At 46.7% G+C, this 19163-nt stretch overlaps 2 protein-coding genes and 1 non-coding gene across 5 annotated transcripts in view; 2 read left to right on the forward strand and 1 right to left on the reverse strand.

Annotated features, from left to right (window-relative positions):
* Positions 1-2695: 2695 nt before the first annotated feature.
* Positions 2696-12257, forward strand: EXOSC2 (exosome component 2). The gene is made up of 9 exons (XM_006181924.3): positions 2696-2852; positions 4857-4958; positions 6747-6792; positions 7000-7089; positions 8136-8201; positions 8681-8749; positions 9906-10082; positions 10611-10739; positions 11268-12257. The coding sequence occupies exons 1-9, from the start codon at positions 2731-2733 to the stop codon at positions 11346-11348; spliced, it is 882 nt and encodes a 293-aa protein (XP_006181986.1). The 5' UTR covers positions 2696-2730; the 3' UTR covers positions 11349-12257.
* TRNAA-AGC lies at positions 10439-10510 on the reverse strand. The gene has a single exon. It is a non-coding gene; the product is annotated as a tRNA-Ala (tRNA).
* Positions 12258-15452: 3195 nt separating the features above from the next.
* ABL1 (ABL proto-oncogene 1, non-receptor tyrosine kinase) overlaps positions 15453-19163 on the forward strand; it is a 124501-nt gene continuing 120790 nt past the window's right edge. Inside the window, exon 1 of one of the 3 annotated variants that reach the window (XM_032478674.1) lies at positions 15453-17059. In XM_032478674.1, the coding sequence (XP_032334565.1) occupies positions 16924-17059 (136 nt within the window). In that variant the 5' untranslated portion in view covers positions 15453-16923. The remainder of the gene's footprint in view (positions 17060-19163) is intronic. The other 2 variants (XM_032478671.1, XM_006181927.3) reach the window with 2 other exon arrangements.

Here is a 19163-nt window from a genome sequence, read left to right on the forward strand (position 1 = left end):
CAGATCCTGTTGTGTAGTGAGGAAGGGAGCGAATTAGGAGGTGAGGAAGGTCAGAGATGGGCAGAGCAGGGCAAAGATGAGTTTGGATTTTATTCTTAGTGGACAGGGAAGCTGCCAGAAGCATTCTAAGCAAGTGGTTTAATCTGATCTGTTTTTAAAAGCTCCCTCTGGCTGCTGTATGGAAACTGGGAAGTAGGAGGGGCAAATGTAGAATTAGGGAGCTGAGTTAGGAGGTGATGCCCAGGGGAGAGATGACATTGACCTGCTTGGGGTGATGGCCTCAGAGATGCACAGATGGGGAGGCAGACGGATGTGGGAGGAATTGGTGAATGTTAGACCTGATCGGCAATCACAGTCACACAGGGAGTTCGTATCCTACCGTATAGCACAGGGAACTACATTCAATATCTTGTAATAACCTATAATGAAAAATAATCTGAAAAAATAGATGTGTATGTGTGTGTATATATATGTGTGTGTGTGTGTGTGTGTGTGTGTGTGTGTGTGTGTATACATAGTATATATACATATATATAATGAATCACTTTACTGTACACCTGAAACATTGTCAATCAACTACACTTCAATTTAAAAAAATCCCATAGGGAGTTAAAATACACGCTCACGGACTCCTGGACCCTGCTTTGCAGAGCCCCAGTGCCTAAATCTGGGTTCAGGAATCAGTATATCTAAGAAGCCTCTCTGGGATGTGGGCTGTTTCCAGGTGCCCACTCATGTGAAGAGGCAAGTGTGATGCAGTGAAAGGGCCCTAGTGAGGAGTCTGGAGTCTTGGGTTCTAGTCTCAGCTGCAAACCTGTTGTTCGGACTCCGCGGCCCCAAACATCCATCAAAGACAGCAGTGCCCACCTCCGGATGGGCTGAGTGTGAGGAATTTATAACATGATGCTTGTAAAGTGTTTATCAGCAAAGGCCCTCAAGAAATGCAAGCTCTGGGGTGGAGCAGGTACAGTCAGAAAGAACATGACTCTGTCACCAACTGGTACATGAATTCTAGTGCTTTTTGGGTCTTGGTTTCCTCCTCTTTAAAAAGGTATCTGCAAAGGACAGAATGTTTATGTCCCCCCATAAATTTATATATTAAAATCCTTACCCCCAAGGTGATGATATTAGGAGGTGAGGCCTTTGGGAGGCGATTAGATCATTAGGGTGGAGCCTTCATGAATGGGATTAATGCCCTTATAAAGAGACAGCTCTCTGAACCAGGAAGTGAGCTCTCACTGGACACAGAATCTGCCACTACACTAAGACGTATCTATCATCACAACGTTGTGGCAGGCTCCATAAAGGCAATGCCGTGAGAATGGGAGGGGTTGAAGTTGTATCCATCCCTCCTGGGATGAAACTGGGGGATGTCAAGCCTATACCCAGCCTTGGTCTAGGGATGCCCCCAGACCTACCGCCCCAGCTGACTGAGCTACTCTGACCCACCGCCCTCTTCTGGCTGAGGCGGGGTTCAACAGATGGACCCTTCTCATACTTTCTTGGCTCTAGTCTCTTCCTCCAGTCAAGGAGGAGGGTAAGTGTCTCGCCCGACCACTTACCGATGACCCGTGGGGCACTAGAATTTATATCATTAACTGCCTCACAGGGCTGATTCTCTTGACAAGTGTAGTTGTGAGCCATGCTTAGGTGAAAGAAATGTGTCCTTTTGAAAATTTATCCAACAATTGGATCCAGGAGGCAGTAGACCTATTTACTGAGTTCAGTGTGTGGTGCTGATGCAAGTTATTTAATTTAATCCTCTTTAGAGTCCCTGTGCGTGAAGAATTGTCATCTACAATTCCCTGAGGTTGAAATTCAGTTTGTCGTGGATACTACAAAGCATGCAGGGCAAGGGCGAGGGAGACAGTAGTGGAAGCAGGGAGAGGGACGAGGGAAGTGCTCCTGACCCAGAGATAAAGCCACATATCCATCTCTCTGTTCACTGAACTCTTAGCACAGCTCTTGGCTCAATTCGCTGTATGAGTAAATGTCAGCGAAGATCACTGTATTATGTGTGCACTTGTCCTCCTTATCAAATACACCCACCTGGCAATGTTTGAATGTTTCCTTAGATGGTTTCTTGTTTTGTTTGTTTGTTTGTTTTAAGCGATATTAGGGTAAATCAGCTCACTTGAGAATAAAACCAGCACCTCGGGCATTGTTTGGGGTTGTAGGTGATGGCTGGTGTTGAGTCAGCACCCACGGGGCGGCAGGAATGCAGACTATAGGGGCTCTTCTCTCTGTCCAAATAGTGTTTTCTGTAGATCCTACCTCCTGATCCTCCTGAGCAATCTCGTACACCCCTCCCTCCTCAAAAAATCAGATTTTGGCAGCTTAGAGTTGGAAGGAAACTCAGCTGGAAGGTCCATTTCTCAATTATCTTTAACCCTGGAAAACAAGTGAGATGATGAGTACAAAGTGAGTTTTGGTGAAAAGTCGAACGCCACACAACCTGAGATTTTAGTATTGCATAGGAGCAGCCTTGCCAATAGTAAAAATGGCAACTCGGCTCCTTCCTTCCCTTCGTGCTAACCTAATGGTTGCCAATAGTCAGCATGGCCGCCAGACCGTGAGTTCCCATTGGCGGCTGCCCTGAGGCCCGCCCCTCCCCGCCCCTCCCCGCCCCTCCCCGCCCCTCCCCGCCCCTCCGAGCGACGGCCGGGAATCGCGGAGACGGATATAGCGCTTCCGGCCCGGGCTGCGACTGCGCGAGTTATTGGCGCCAAGATGGCGATGGAGATGAGGCTTCCTGTTCCCCGCAAGCCTGTAAGCGAGAGCCTGGGCCGCGAGACTAAGAAACACCTGGTGGTGCCGGGGGACACGATCACCACGGACACAGGCTTCATGCGGTACGTGGGGACGTGGGGGACTCTGGGCCACAGGGGGCGGCTGCATTGCTCTCCGCACGTGGCTTGCTGGCCGAAACGTGGGCCTCTGACCTGTCGCATTTAAGTCCCCGCGGTACCCGAGGCATATCAGCTGAGCATCTCAGTCGCCTCGTTTTCGAGTCCTGGGACTTCTCACTCATTGCATTTTGTGTGTCCCCGTCTGCATTTGTCTCAGCTTCCCCAAACCTTCCTCTCCTGATCTCTACTGGCCGTGACTCTTGGGTCCTCTTCCTGAGGCCCAAATTCTGAGCCTTGATCGTTGGAGACTCTGAAAACCGGGGAGGGTTAGACTAGGAGCTGGGGCCTGTTAACAGTTTTCCGCTGAGTCGACTGTGGGCGTTTTGACTTGGCCCCCTTCTCCCTCAGCGTGATCTCCCTGCCAGGTGCATGGTTTGGGAACCAGTCATTGTTTGGGCTTAGGGCATACAAATATATTGTGTTACATGCACCCAAAAGAGAAAACGTTTTAGATAAGAGCCCATAGACAGGCCCCTGGAGCTAGACCTCCTGGCTGGCACCGTTCATAGGTCCCTTGCTCCTGATTTTTGCAGTTCTGCTATTTGGGCCCTGTGTCCTAAACTTCCTGACCCGCTTTGTCAGTGAGTGGATAGAGGCTATAAAACTTCAGATGTTGGCCTCCAATTATGAGCCCCTGCAACAGATAAGTGATGATGCTTACTCCAGCTAGGGTTGTAAAAGCATCAAGAGGGGGGAATGTGAAGGAAAAGCTGGGCTGGGCTAACAAGATAACTCACAAATCTATACTGATCTGAGTTCTGCTGGACTAACTCGTAAATCTAAGTTAATTAGTGTTGGTTTGCTGCTCTTTTTTTTTTCTGTTGTTGTTAGCCAGCGGGATTTTCAAAGATATATATCTGGCTTTGCAATGTTGGTTTGCTGCCTCCCTGCCGCCACTTTGGTGATAATGATGCTGCTAAAGCTGCTCCATGGCTATTGGCCGAATACCCCAAGCTTGTACTTTACTCTATGAAACCTCATGAGCACATCTTAGAGGTGCTCAGAGCTTCGGAGCAGAAGCCCCTCTGAGCCCGCCGGCGTAATACATCTGAGTACTCCAACCCTCCGAGTGGGGCTTGTTTCTTTGCTGGCCTGTTGTTTCCGTACCTGAATTTGAGGGCAGTACCATATGTTGTAGTTAAGAGGGCAGCTCCTGAGTTGGACAGCAGGGGTTCCAGTCATGCCATCACAATATTATTGTCTGTATTACCTCTCCATGGTCAATTTCCTCATCTGTAAAATAGTGACAATAACATTAACTATTCGATAGGATTAAATGAGGTAATGATTAAGAAAAGAAGCAAAACTTAAACATTCTATCACCATCATAGATAAACACTAGTGGCATCTCAACTTTTGGGGGGGGGTACACATATACAGGTATATAGCATTTATACCATTGCCCTTTAACCTCTTAGTTTGGGACTACTGGATCCCAGGAAGTCATGATTCAGTCCTTTTTTCATGCATTTAACATCAATATGTGTGGTTGGGGTACAACAGTGAACAAAGTGGACATCCCTGTCCTGGTGGAGTTTATTCTAACTGGGAGAGACAGTTTATCTAATAAACACTAAAGCACAAGAAATAGGTAAGTTATTCAGAATGTTTGGTTATAAATGCCGTAGAAAAATTAAAAGTTGAGCCAGGTAAGTGGAGTGTCGTTGGGAATATGGTGGGGGTGGCAGCAGCAGGGTGGGGAACTATTATAAATGGATAGTTTAGAAAGGCCTGGTGGAGAAAGTGACATTTAAGTAGACTTGAGTAAGACGAGGGGGGTGTCCATGTAAGTCTGAAGGAGTGGTTTTAGGCAGAGAGAGCAACCAGCACAAAACCCTGGCTTTAAGGCAGGAGGAGCCTGTTAGGTTTGAGGAACACACTGTTCTTGAAGGGAAAGGGCACCTCAAGGGTTACCCTGGTATCCTTTGTATCTTCCTGTTGCAACAGGGGCCATGGGACCTACATGGGGGAAGAGAAACTCATTGCATCGGTGGCTGGCCCTGTGGAGAGAGTAAACAAGTTGATCTGTGTGAAAGCTTTGAAAACCAGGTGAGAACAAAAGGTGTGTATTCTCTTGTGGCATCCGCGTTGCACAACCAAGTCTTTTCTGCCATGGCTTACCACGCACCCCCATCCCTGCCTGCCCTATCATTCTGTAGGTCTGTGATTTGGGGAACATGACTGTAGGAAAGGTATAGATGACTGTAGGTGAGTGGGGGCTTCAGAGGTTTCCTTCCATTATCTGACCTCTCCAAATGTTGGTTCCCTCCTTTGCGAAATGAGAATTAGCATGACCTACATTGTACGATCTTTTTTTTTTCCTTAAAAGAGGCACTGGGGATTGAACCCAGGACCTCATGCATGCCAAGCACATGCTCTACCAATGAGCTATACCTCCAACCCCTGCCTTGTCAGATTTTCATTGGAATTCATTGAAACAGTGCATGTAAAGTACTTACACAAAGCCTGCTACCTTCAAGGGCTCAATAAAGGCTAGCCTCAGTATGGAAGCCAGTGGGGTTGGAACAGTGAGTGCGTGGAGGGGAATACTAGGAGCAGAGGCAGGCAGAGAGCGGAGGTGGGCAGTGAGCCCACCCTGTAGCTGCAATAGGCATGTTTGACTTCCACTTTGTGTAATCTAGGATGCCATTGGAGGAGGTAGAGCAGAAGAGGGACATGGTTTGACTTCTGTTTTCTTAAAATCACTCTGGCTGCGGGGGTGGGGTTAGAGAGGCAGATTCATGTACTGTTCATCATCTGGACTGGTGGTGGCTCGGACTAAGGTGGTAACAGTACAAGTGGGGAGTAGCGATTCATTCTGCATATGTTTTGTGCTCTGAGCGTTTTTGTCATGGAAGGGTGTTGGATTTTGTATTCTTTGGGATTTTCTATACATAGGACCATGTCTGTGAGAAGAGATAGTTTTATCTGTTCCTTTCCAACTTGGATGCCTTTTATTTTCTGCACACATTTTTTAAAGGTAGAGCCAGTAGGATCTGCTGCTGGACTTGTCTTGGTGCGCACCTGCGAGGGAGAGAGAGAGAGAGAGAGAGAGATCGTCCAAGGACTTTGAGGATGTTGGCTTGAGCAACTGGAGGGGTGGAGTTGCCATTTACTGAGATGGTGACAACTGGGAGAGGATCAGTTTGCTATGGGGGAGGAAAGGGGACTGCTAGAAAGCTTTGTTTTAGGTTTGCAGCATTTGAAAATTCCTGTTAGTTGTGTAGATGGAGGTGCTGGGTACCCAGCTGTTGACTAGTCTTGAATTCAGGGGAATGGTCTAGTCATCACTGGTATTGGAAGCCTTTAGGTTGGGTGAGCTCCAAGCCGAGTGTGGGCTGAAAAGAGAAGAGGTCCAAGGACTGAGCCTTCAGCAGGGAACACTTCATCATTAGAATGGGGATGAGGAACTAGCAAAGGGGCCTGAGACCAGCAGCCACTGGCTGGGGGAGACAGTGAGTAGACTGGTTTGGGTGGTGTCCTGTCTCAATTTCCTTTCTCCTCCTCTGGCTGATGCAGAAGCTGTCTGTGTTCCGGAGCCCACCAGAAAATATTCCATTTATCGTTTTCACGTAATTAACAAAACAGGGGTTTCAGGCTTAACGAACTACTTGCAACAAACGATTTAATAATAGTTAACGGAGACTTTATATGTTTAGGAATGTTAGAAGTTATCAGTTCCTGAAAATAAGTCCAAACAGCATAGTTATGGGAATTTAGTAAATGTGATGCTTAATCAAGGCCTTCATCCTGTTTAACTGAAATCTCAAATGGCACTTGGTCTTAAAATAAAATCTTTTCACTGATGGATGGGTGACCTTTTGTTTTATCTTTCAGATACAATGGTGAAGTGGGAGACATTGTAGTGGGGAGAATCACGGAGGTAAAGTCTGTCAGTGGTCTTTACAAAGCAGAAGCAAGCTGGTGATCTAATGAATGGGGTAGTTGTTCTGTGTATTTGCTGTGTTTGGCTCTTACGTGACCTCTGATGTAAACATTTGTCTTGTGACATTTGGTATTACTGGTCATTTACAGTGTCAGCTCTGGCCCCTGGAGTATGTGTCTAGGTGTGGGGTTTCTTTGTTCGTAGGTTCAACAGAAGAGGTGGAAGGTGGAGACCAACTCCAGGCTGGATTCAGTCTTGCTTCTCTCGTCCATGAACCTTCCCGGAGGAGAGCTGGTAAGGGTCTCCGGCTGGTACTGTATGGTTTGCTGGCGAGGGCTCTGGGGTCCTTTGCTGTACCGGAGAACTTGCTTTACACTGAACTTTGCCACTTTTACTCCTGTTTGTGTGCTGTGGTGTTTTCTGCCAGGATGTACACATAGGCTTTTCCCTTGGCCCAGGCCTCCCACCTTAGGCAGCAAGTGGAATGTCCGTAGGGAGTGATCCCAAAAGAGTCGAGAGAAGCTCTCAGATGCTTGGTGCTAATGATTTTCCTTTTCTGGATGTATCAGCTTTGCTCATTGAAGGTGTTCCTTGGAAAGTTGTGTTTAGATTAGCTTTTCATGAATTGAATGTTACTTGGCTTTTCCAGACAACCACAGTACCTAAGCTGCATCCTTTTGTAAATGCCATGGTTCAGCTTTATCTTGAGTCCAGCACGTAGTTACAGAGAGGCTCGTTGTGCCTGGCTCTCTGGAGAATGCCAAGATAAAGGAGGCATGACTGAGTTCCTGAAAGAGCTTACAGACTAGTGGGGGTGTGAGATAACGGATCCAAAGACCCTGCAGTCAGAGAACAAACAAGCATGTGATTGTGCAAAAGGAGTGATTAATTTCACTGAGAGATGCTTGTAGGAAAGATGGGTGTTAGAGTTGATCCTTGAAGAATGGACAGACTTAAAACGATGAGTTCAGGGAATCTGAGACAAAGGGAAATGTGTGAGCAAAGATACAGCCAAGCGGAGGTGGTCTGGTTCTGTGGGGCGTGGAGGGCTGCCACACAGCTAAGTGCGGGAAGGTGGGCCGGGCTGGATTGGGAAGGTGTCGAATATCAGGTAAGGAGTCTGAATTTTACTCAGAGGAAGAAGAAGGGGAGCTGTGGGAAGGTCAATAAGATGGAAAGTAGTGGTTATGGCTTTGTTTTCCTTGAGTATTACACATTAACTGCTCTAGTGTTTAACAGTGTGGCTGGCTCAGATCTTGGGAGGAAGTAAAAGAGAAAGAAGAGTTAGAGATCTTCTGTTAGGATCTGACTTCAGTGACGTGGCCATCTCTGTATTTCAGAGGAGAAGATCTGCAGAAGATGAGCTGGCGATGAGAGGTTTCTTGCAGGAAGGGGACCTTATCAGTGTATCCTGCACCTCGCATTCAAGCATCTTTGTTCTCTATGGAGCTGGGAAATGGGGTCTAAATTACAGGTCTCATACAGCAGAGACATGAAATCCTGGCAGGGATCTGAGTCCTTGACCAAGTGTCGAGGGCTCTGCTGCAGCCTCTCTCCGTCTCCTTAACCCAGGCTGACCTCCAGCTCTTGTTCAGAGCTGCTGCTGCTCAGTCATGGCTCTGGGACTTGTAACTTATGGTGGCCATGCCACCATAAGCTAACTCAGATTTTCTTAGTGATGTTAACTTTTACCCCAGGGAATAGAAATGGTAGTGTTCATGTCAGGATATTCATGACAGCTGCGGGGGAGAGGTCAGGTCACAGCAGTGTGGGTCTGTCTGTCCATGACTGCAAGTGGGACCACTGGACAGAGAGGAGAGGATGGAGGGGGGAGCCAGGGACGCAGGTGACATGAAAGTGTTTGTTCCTTCATCCCCGCGGCCAGGCTGAGGTCCAGGCAGTGTTCTCTGATGGAGCCGTCTCTCTGCACACGAGGAGTCTCAAATATGGAAAAGTAAGTTGGGCTCTGGCTGTTCCCATTTGCTGACTGAGATTTCAAGTCCATTTCCAAATCCCCAGCGCTCTGGGATTCTGACCTAGGGAACTCCAGAAGTTAAGCGTTAACAGGCTGTCATCCCACAGACTGACTCACAGTCATGGTGGGTGGCGTTGTAAAGGACGACAACTCTTACCCTTTTTCTCCTGAGGAGACCGTTCTAGCAGAAGAGCCCGTGTGACCGGGGCCCGTGTGGGCCTGCTGTCCCTGCTGTCTCCCAAGGGGCGCGGCAGCTTTGCGTTGTATCTGTGCTGAGAGGCAGCACTCGGAACAGAGGGAGGTCGTGGACTGGTGGAACAGGATGGCCTCGCCCTTAGACAAATGTCCAGTTGATAAAATAGACATTATTGTTAGGGAAGGTGGGTTTGTCACTTGAGCCTCTAAATGAAATTTCACTGCTTTTCTATAAGGTGACATTGTTGAGGCTGTTTATTTTTTTAATGACAGCATATCTTCCAAAAGAAATTATAATTTATTAGTCTCTCTCGGCTTTATCTGGGTGAACTTTTTCATTTTCTGAGTGGGACAGAAACCTCTCTCCTTAATGGAGTGGCTCCAGCCAACCACGTTCTTGCAGCAGGAGATGGAACAGCTGCGCTGTGCTGACCTTCCCGGGCCTGGGTCGTGTCGCAGACGCTCCCTCAGCGGGATGTGGGCCTTGAGCTGACCTGCCAGGGCCCGGGCGGATTTGCACCCAGCCCTAGGCCAGTCCCCTTGTCCAAGCGCACACGCCTCACTGGCAAGATAGGTGGTTGGGGTCAAGGTGGAACAGGACAGTGCCCCTTGGCCCACAAGGGGATCGAGCCTGCGTCCCCATTGACTCCGGCTTCTCTAACAGCCATTGCACCAGCCCTGGGTTAGAATGTGATGATGATTGCAAAGGGAAATAAATGGTAGAGGAGGATTGAAAGTCACCTTCTGTTGGGATATGTAAACAACTTAATGTATCCGGAAGCATTCTCTGTTACTATTTACTATGTATGTGCACATAGGAGCAATTATTAACAGGAAGGGCCCTGATTCCAGTGTAACTAGGACACATAGTCTATAATCCACTTTTCATTCACTTCACTGATGATCCTGCAATGACTTAATTTACAATGTATTTTTTTAGCTAGGTCAGGGTGTTTTGGTTCAGGTTTCCCCCTCCCTGGTGAAACGGCAGAAGACTCACTTCCATGACTTGCCATGTGGCGCCTCAGTGATTTTGGGCAACAACGGCTTCATCTGGATCTACCCAACACGTGAGCACAAAGAGGAGGATGCAGGGGGCTTCATCGCAAACCTGGAGGTGAGTAAATGGCATTGGCTGCTGCTGGGACGGAGCGGCACGTGGTCTGTGCTGTGCTTCTGTGGCAGGTGGAGCTCACTGTGTAATTACTGCATTGCTGTAGTTCGAGTTGGTTTGAATTTCCATTGAGGCGTGTTCAAAACAGTGTTTTGCCCTGTCTTGTTCTGAGGAGGTGAAATCAGCGACTGGTTTGATCTTTGTTGGCAGAGGCAGCAAAGTTGCAGGGTGACAGTCGAAGAGCCACTGAAGAAGCCATCCTTTTTAATCTCCCTGGGAGTTAGCTTTTTGATTAGTTATTTTTTATTTTTATTTTTTAATTTTGTTGTGGGGAGGATTAGGTTTGTTTGTTTGCTTGATGAAGGTACTGGGAATTGAACCCAGGACCTAGTGCATGCTAGGCACACGCTCTACCACTGAGCTATACCCTCCCTGCTTTTGCCTAAGTTATAAATGATTTCTGTGATTGGCTGTAACTATTGGCTTAATTTGGCTCTAATTATATTTCCCTCCCCTGTCATCCCCTGGTAGCCTGTCTCCCTTGCTGATCGAGAGGTGATCTCCCGGCTTCGGAACTGCATCGTCTCGCTGGTCACTCAGAGGATGCTGCTGTATGACACCAGCATCCTGTACTGCTATGAAGCCTCCCTTCCACATCAGGTACTCCCCCCAGGGCTCCCCTTTTCCTCACTGATCTGTGAGCGGGCCTCACGTGTCCTCTGACCCCGTCTCCTTGGTGATAACAGGCACATCTCCCAGGTACCTTGCCCATGTCCACTGGTGTGAACTGATCTGGTGGACAGCCTCACCGAGTACCTGATAGAGGTTTCCCCAAGGAATCAGTAATACGCTCAATGTCTGACGGCAGTCTAAGGATTTGGGGTGGGGGTGGGGTGCAGCATGGGGCTAGTTTATGACAGCAACCCTCTGAACTTCATCTTGTCCATCCCAGATTTTAGCTGTCTTTCTGGTGAATGCCAGAGTAATATCTTTGGCTGTATTATCAGCTATAGCCCAGAGAATCTTGCTGACTTATTAAGCTGGTTCTAGAAGATCATATCTTGTAATTCTTAGCCTCAGATAAATGAGAGGAAAACAGAAAGTTACGTTAACCATGCTTGGCTTCCACATTTGGATTGGCTTGGTCTGCTTATGGTTGAACAAATACCCTTTCCCTTTCTTTTTCAGATCAAAGACATCTTAAAGCCAGAAGTACTGGAGGAAATTGTGATGGAAACACGCCAGAGGCTTTTAGAACAGGAGGGATAAGGAGAGGCATTTAAGGTGCAGGACTGTGTGTACCTGACTGAAGCAGTCCTTGAAGGTGAAGGGTCTGACGTGTGGTCTCCATGTGTGGCTCAGTGAGGGCCTGGGAAACTCATCACTTGACCTCCATCAGGCCGCCTCCACCCCGAAGACCTGCTTTCTCCTGTTTTAAGGCAAAGCCTGGGGGAAGGTGAACAGTGCTGCTGGCCCCTTGGGTCACCCACAGAGTCTCAGTACTAGGGGCAGTCTCAGGCCTTTAAAAGCACGCAGTGTTCCAGCCGAGTGGACTCCTATCCTGCAGTGATACGGAGAATCTTTTGTCTTTTACCCACTATCAATTCACAAGGCACAGTGCCCCGTGAAACTGCCCCTGTGAAAAACATGGCCTCCCTAACCCGCAGATTGCTATTTTGGCCCCCATTCCCACCTCCCCTACATCGCAAGCACAGCATTGAAGAGTATGGTTGGTAAAGTTAACCCCAAGTCAAATGGAAGAATAAAGTAACACCAAGCAGCTGTTTGTTGCTTGGGATCTTATTTCCCATTGCACGTTCCTCCCAGTGAGAGATGCGAGTATATCCACGCCAGCCTGCCTCAATCTGTCCTGCCTTTGAGGAGGATTTGTAAGAAGTTGGAATTATCAATAACAAAATGAAAGAGAAGTGTTTTCCTCCTATAACTGAAGCAGTAATGCATGAACTTTTGAATAATTCAAGGTTAAAAGGTAAAAACAAGATATTGAAGTTTTCACTGAAAAAGGGCTAGAATTCCTGTGCATTGTTTTCCCGATGACTGTCTAAAAATGGTGTCCTGATTGAGGTTTTGGGAAGCATTTTTTAAAAGTCACTGTATGAGGGTGCTATTTGCTGAAGTATTTTTTTTATATTTATAAATGTGGCATTAACCTCACTATTTCTGTTCTTGTATTGTGTGTAATACTTGGGAGCTGAGTACAGCTGAAGGAAGGCTTGGGAGATAGAAATTCAAATGACAGAAGCCCTAACTACTTGGGTCACTTAGTAAAATTTAAACCTAGGACAGTTTCAGTAGTAACGCTGAGCGCTGCATCTGACAGTTTTGGAATACAGCTCGGGTCTTTTTCATTAAATTGTAGGTCTTTATAACATTACTCCGACAAATTTTATCTTTTTTTTTTCTCTTCCTCTCCCAAGTGTATCACCTGTTTTGAAGAGTCTGCAGACAAGTGAATACTGTGTAGGCTGTGTTGCAACTTCAGATTTGCTCACTTGTCATTTCTGAGAACACATTCCAGGTCCTGTTCCCCTGGAGAGAAGGGAATGGGGAAGGAGGGGAGCCTGCATCCCTGGTTTGGGGTGGTTTGGGCCAGGGCCGGGTGTGGGTTCGTTGAAAGCGTCTCCTCACTTGGTCTCCCAAGCTGCCAGCCTATGCCATTCATTTGGTGTATCCTGTATGGTGGTTACCTACTAAATGGAAATACATGAAGGCTTGAAAGCACTTTTTGGTGATTATCCACTTTCTGTGGCCCACTAGAGGGTGCCCTTGTAAAAGTGTAATTCCAGTAGGTGCTTAAAAAAAAGGAAATAAGCTGAAATTTTTACACTGGTTCTGAATCCCTGTAGCAACTTGTGGGTTGCTTTGCTTTATAAAAGTGAGGACAAAATTAGACTGAGTTGAATCACTTTTGATAGAACATAAGCTTAAAGAGATTTATTCAAATTGGCAACGTTTATTTACTTCTGACTGTCAGGCATTTGCTGGGCTCTGACTCTAGTTTTAAGTCCTCAAGAGTATCATTCTACAGTGTTATACCGTGCATCTCTGGAAAAAATATATTACAGTCTGGGCTTGGGGTTCACCTAAAACTAGAAAATGGTAGAAAGTAAGAAGTGGAGATGAGGGATAAACCTTTAAATCAACGCAGTTGGCCTCTACCCTGACTTAGGAAGCACAGTCTCAGTCTTTGTGGGAAACAAGATCCCATTTGATCCCCATGATAACCTTGTAAAGCGATATGACCTCCATTTATAAATGAAAGCCATTCAGAGAATTTAAGTGACTTCATTGGGCTCATTAGCAACTATGAATCAGGAATAGGTTTAAGCTCCAGAGAGGTATCATAAAGCAGCCCTTTAGAGAATGGGTTGGACTGATTGTGAAAGGATAGGGGGTCCAGAAATTTTATTTCCAGCATTGAGACCAATACTTTGGATTTTTACTCATTTTGCTTATTGCCTGTCCTCCCATGTCGGCTCTTGGAGGACAAGGATGAGCCTCCTCCCTTCCTCAATTGTATCCCAGTACCTAGCACAGTGCTTGGCACGCCGGGGGGGGGGGTGTCTCAGTAATGCTTGTGAATGAGTTATTAGTTCAAGAAGTGTGGGTTAATAAGAGTTCTGATTTGACTGCTCAATGTTAAGCTAAACTAGAGAGTGAAGAATGAAGGTGTGTAAGAAATGATTAAAACATGAATAGTAATAAAAAGCAAAATCTTCACAGAGAAGAATTAGGCTGGTAGTCAGGATAAGGTAATGGGTGAGTAAAGGGAACGAGGGTGTTGAGTGATCTACAAGCTAGGACCACGTTTGTCAGAGTATTTTGTGGTAGGGTGAAGCTAGACCAATTAACATCTGCATATAAATTCCAGCTCTAAATTTGGGCACATATTTTATATGCTTCACATTCATTACCTCCAAGTGACTATTTTTTCCTTGAAGCCAATAGCTATAAAATCAGTACCATTTCCCAATCCAGTAGAAATATTTCTAAAATACACAACCCAATAACTGAACTACAATACCTATAATGCAACTGTAGTGTCCTAGTATCAGTAGCAACTTCTGAAAAATCAGTTGTTTAACATTAGGTCAACAGTTTTTGACACTGAATTGCACAATGGAACAATCAAGGGCTTTGGAGCAAGATCAGTCTGGGCTCAGTGACTTTATCACATAGTAGGCAAGTGACCTTGAGTAAGTCATGTCTCAATCGGTTTCCCCATCGGTATATGGGGAATAATTCATGCCTTACTGGGTTAGAGTGAGGATTAAATGAGAATACAATCTATGAAAAGCATAGCAGAGCATGGTATATAGACTAGGTGTTGTGATGAGTGGATTTCCCTTAGAAATGGTATATCCAGGTCCGGTAGGTGCACTGCTCTGGGGAGACACCGAGCGTGAAGAACAGTGGACCACTGTACATTTTAGTTGCATAAGATGGGTCATGGCAGGTGTGGATTTGGTGTGTCTGGGTCATTGCGTAGCTCTGTAGGCCTGTTAAACTCCAATCTGGGCGTTATCTCGGCTAACATAGAGGTTTTCAAGTGACTACCTGTACACCTATGAAATTAGATTGTTTAATCTCTCTTGTTTTGTTTTTCCAGGTTTATCCAGAGAAAGTTGACATACATCACTGTATGAGTTTAGGTTTAATCTTGACGGTTCCTTCTTGCCCAAACATCTATGATTGTGCCTGGCTTAGTCTCGGAAAGGTTCTTAACAAATGCTGTTTCTTTTCTGAGTGAGCCTCCTGATACTTAAAGAAACTTCGTTAGCAATATGTCGGATGCTTACCACTCGTTTATTTTTCGCTAATTCTAGCCTTTGTGCTTCTTGGAGAAAAGGTGGAAATTGTGTGTGTGTGTACGTGGGGATGAAGGCAGCAAATACCTCGGTTTCCAGGAGCGAACCAGATTTTCTCTCCTAAAGAGGCTCAAGGAAGCAATCCAACTCCGGTTCTAGGAGAATCCAATCCGCAGTTTTCCCCTTGCTGTGGTTCCTCGCCGATCTTACTACCGGCTCAGGGGAGACATTGGCCAGTCCTACGCGAGGCCGGCTAGAGTCCACCGGCTCGCAGGAGGGCGGGACCGACGCTCAGGAGCCGGGAGCAGAGGGCACGAAGTCTCTGGTGAGCGCCGACGGGGGCGGGCTCCGCCAGACCACAACTCCCGGCACGCCCCGCGGGCTACGCCGAGAGTGACTGGCTGGGAGCCAGAGCCCTACTGTCCTTACGGGCCAATGGAGTGCAGGAGAGAGAGCTGACCCGGATTCTCGGGGACCAATGGAAGTACAGGGGAGGCGGGTGCTTCGTTACCACTCACCTTGCGCTGGGAAAAACCACATTTAACAGATCGTGCGGAGCCGGGCTCTTGCGCGCAGGGAGACTAGAGCCAAAGAGCGCCGCGGAGGACCGGAAAGCGGTGCCAGGAGAGTCCGCGTCCCCGCGAGGCGCGCACCGGACGTCACTGGGGGCGGGCCCAGGGGCGGGGCCTGGCCTCGTTGTGGAGAGGCTCGTAGTCCATCATGGCGGCCGCGGGGGTCGGTGACTGTCCCTGAGCAGCGCTGGAGCCGGAGCCGGTCCCCGGGTCCTGCGGCTGAGGAGCCCTTCCGTTGTCCACGGCCCCTGCCTTCGGGGGGAGGTCGGGTTCCGCGGCGGAGCTCGGGGGATGTGACTGCCTGACGGCGGCGGTCGTAGCAACGTCCGGGGCCGGGGGAGGGGGTGTCTCGGGCAGAGACCCCCAGGCTCGGGGCAGCTGAGGCGGCCGGGCCTCTTCCCCGCTCCGCCCGTCTCCCGCCTTCGGGGCCGCGAGAGTCCTTCGTCCCTTACAGCCCCGCCCCGGCTCTGGGACCCTGGGGGTGGTCTCTTTCCCCAGACCTGGGACACCCCGTTTCCTGAGGCTTGGAGGAGCGTCGCCCCCGGAGTAAGCCGCCCGTGCCCCATCCCCGGAGCCTTCCTCTTACCCCCAAGTCGCCCCTTTCTCCGACTCCGGGCCCCAAGTTTGGCCTCGGAGCCCCCCACTCAAATCCCCTCCCTGCTGTCAACTGGCCTCCCCTTCCCCCCAGGTTGCTCCCGTGAGCCTCTAATGCCCTGACTTCTTCCAATGTCACCTACGGCCCCCTTAGTCTCAGCCCAGCCAAAAACTTTAATGCAAAGGAAAAGCCTGGACTGGTTTCACAGGCCCTTTAAAAAGCGGACTTAAAAGTTGCTGGCGATGCATTCTTTCTCGTCAGAGTCGAGGGCAAGCTCTCGCTGAAGTCGGGGTGACCCGTGTCCTTTTCCGGAGAACAGGGTAGAGAAGCAGGAGCGGCAGCTAGTGCAGCAGGAAATTTGTTGGAAGATGAAGAAGACACCGAGATAGGGGGTGGGTGACTTCCACAGGAAAAGTTCTGGAGAAGCATCGAAAGACGATCAGCATTTCCTTGATACGGGAATCAAGATGACTTTAGCCTTACTGACCCTTTTACAGAATCCCCTGTGAATAGTTCTGTTTAGGTTTTTCTCCTTGAAAGGGAAGAAACTGTTATTCAGCCAGTATAAGACACTTAAAATCAAGAAACGTTTGGGTAGCATTGCAAGTACATTACTTCAAATTGACAAACTGCGAAAATAATCGGAACTCCTGTTTACATATGTCAACTTAAAAACTTCGCTTCCTGTCCTTATGGAAGACGTCGTTTTTTGTGATTGACCTCAATTACTGACTTGTGGAGATGCGGTGAATGTGAAATCCCACATATATACCGTTTTCCTTCTAAGCTCACTGACCATTCTGAAAGATCTTGAACCCTCTTCTAGAAAGGGGTGCCTATTTTACTTTATGGGGCAGCAGCCTGGAAAAGTTCTTGGGGACCAAAGAAGGCCAAGTTTGCCTGCCCTGCACTTTATCAAAGGAGCAGGGAAGAAGGAATCATCGAGGCATGGGGGTCCACACTGCAATGTTTTTGTGGAACATGGTGAGTGCTTTTCAAGCTTTCTGGTCCTGTTTTCAGCTTCGGAATGCTTAAGGAACTTTTGAACCACAGCACTTGGGTTGGTTCCTTCCAGTTCTGCTTAAAACTTCTGTTAAAGTTATCTCTTAGTTTCTGGTGGCACTTACTTTGTATAAGAAAAAGTTACTTGGTGACACTGTATGGCTTTATTCAAAAATCTCTTTGAGTTGATTATTTTTTGCCTGATGTGCTTTCTAACTCGCTGTTGACCTTGGACAAGCCATTTCACTCTTCCAGTTTCCTGAGGAGGTTGTACTTAAGTAGTTTCTCAGGATCCATAGTCCATGATTCTGCTCTAAGCTAAGGCATGGGCTCTTCCCCTGAGGTGCATAGATATTTTACTGCTTTATCTACAGAGAGCTTTTATCATATCCTTAAAAGGGTTTGTGCTCCCCAAGAGGTTAAAAACCACAGGTCCTCCTCAACACTAATATCTTTGACCTTTCCAATCATAAGTAAAACTTGACTCACTTTGGAGCTACATGCAAACAGTCTAGGCGGCAGCAGCGTTCCTTGTGAATTGAGGATGCCTGGCTTCCAGTTATTTCACTTGACATGAGGAGTAATCCTTTCCCCATGGATGGAGATTTTCCTCCTCCTCTCTCTGTTTCAGATGACATTTGGGGCAAGAAAGGTTGTCCAGTAGTTCTGCGTGAAGTTTTAAAGCTAAGGGTTGGCCTAGACTAATGTCTGTGATGGGCCAGCCATGCACCAATTAATTAGGGTCCTAATTGTGCTGTTGCAGCTGGACAGTTTTCAGACTGTCTACTTTATATTAAAATATTAATTGAGTCCACCCATCCTGTAAGCAAATGTAAGATGTAGGCAGGTAACATATACTTTGAAATTCAATCACAAGCACCCTTAACAATGGGTGACTACAATAAACCAAGTTCTTTATTCAGTGAAGTTGCATTTGACGGTTGAGATTTGATTTTCTTACAGAACAGTATTCACCTCATCTAAATAATGTGGGTACTTGGATTTTACTTTTCCTTGAAACACTAGTTATATCTTAGCATTGGCTTTAGACAGGCAAATATAGTAAGGTGTTATGGTGCTTCCCAAATTAAGGGTTTCTAAAGTGAATTATTTATGTTGTTAACTAGTGATGCTCATGCAACTTTAGATATTGAAATCTGGTACAGACTTTTTGGAGAGCTTTGGCCAAACTTAATCAGAATTTAAAATGTACATAGCAGTGACCCAGTGATTTCACTTCTATGAAATTATTCTGGTATAGAACAATATAGTGCCTTAGATGTCCCTTATACCCCTTTGAGGAGTCCAGAAGTTGAAACTGTTTTCATATTCACACAATACTAAGATGTTATTTGCACTCTTTGCACTAATGGTGCAGAAGTAATACAGCCTCCTTATCATGAATCAGGGTTGTGGCAACTAACCATAATAGCCATGTATTCTTCATGCCATGCACTCATAATACACACAGACACAAAATTTTAATTTTCACTTAAGAATTTTCCTGATGAAGCAGCAAAATTATTAATTTTATTAACTTTTAACACTTGTATATGTATCTTTTAAATCTGCTGTGGATGAACTGGAAAGTCCTGCTGTCTGCTGAGGTATAATGGTTTCTAGGAAGAGCACTTGGGCAGTTGGAGTTGCAAGCTGAACTGCCGCTTTTTTCAGGAACTACCATTGTAACTCGAAACTACCACTGACAAACTATGGTTATTCAGACTAAAAAAAATGTATGAAGGAGTCTTTAAAGGAAAACAGCTAGTAGTATCTGTTGCCAGTGATAAAATTTTAGCTTTCAAATGAAAATTGGATTTTGGAAAACTCGTATCTGCTACTATGAAGTAGAAATTGGTGGTAATATTTACAAATGTGCTGTTTTGATATCTCATAATGGACTGTTATTTGGAAGATCTACGTAATTCAGTGAACCAATATTTTCTAAATGATCAATACATGATGTTATAAAATGACACACAGGTAAAAGATCAAATCAACGTATGACATGGACCAATAGATTTCAATGTAACAGAATACAAAAATTCATTGGTATAGTATTAGATTCTACATCAAAACTAACCTT

The sequence above is a fragment of the Camelus ferus genome, chromosome 4 (assembly GCF_009834535.1).
Source record: "Camelus ferus isolate YT-003-E chromosome 4, BCGSAC_Cfer_1.0, whole genome shotgun sequence".
Lineage (NCBI taxonomy): Eukaryota > Metazoa > Chordata > Mammalia > Artiodactyla > Camelidae > Camelus > Camelus ferus.

Excerpts from the sequence above, each read along its gene's own strand:
- EXOSC2 (XM_006181924.3), top strand. The coding sequence starts at position 2,731 with ATGGCGATGGAGATGAGGCTTCCTGTTCCCCGCAAGCCTGTAAGCGAG. Across the intron at positions 2,853-4,856 it reads ACGGACACAGGCTTCATGCG|GGGCCATGGGACCTACATGG; the intron begins GTACGTGGGGAC and ends CTGTTGCAACAG. Across the intron at positions 10,083-10,610 it reads GCTTCATCGCAAACCTGGAG|CCTGTCTCCCTTGCTGATCG; the intron begins GTGAGTAAATGG and ends ATCCCCTGGTAG.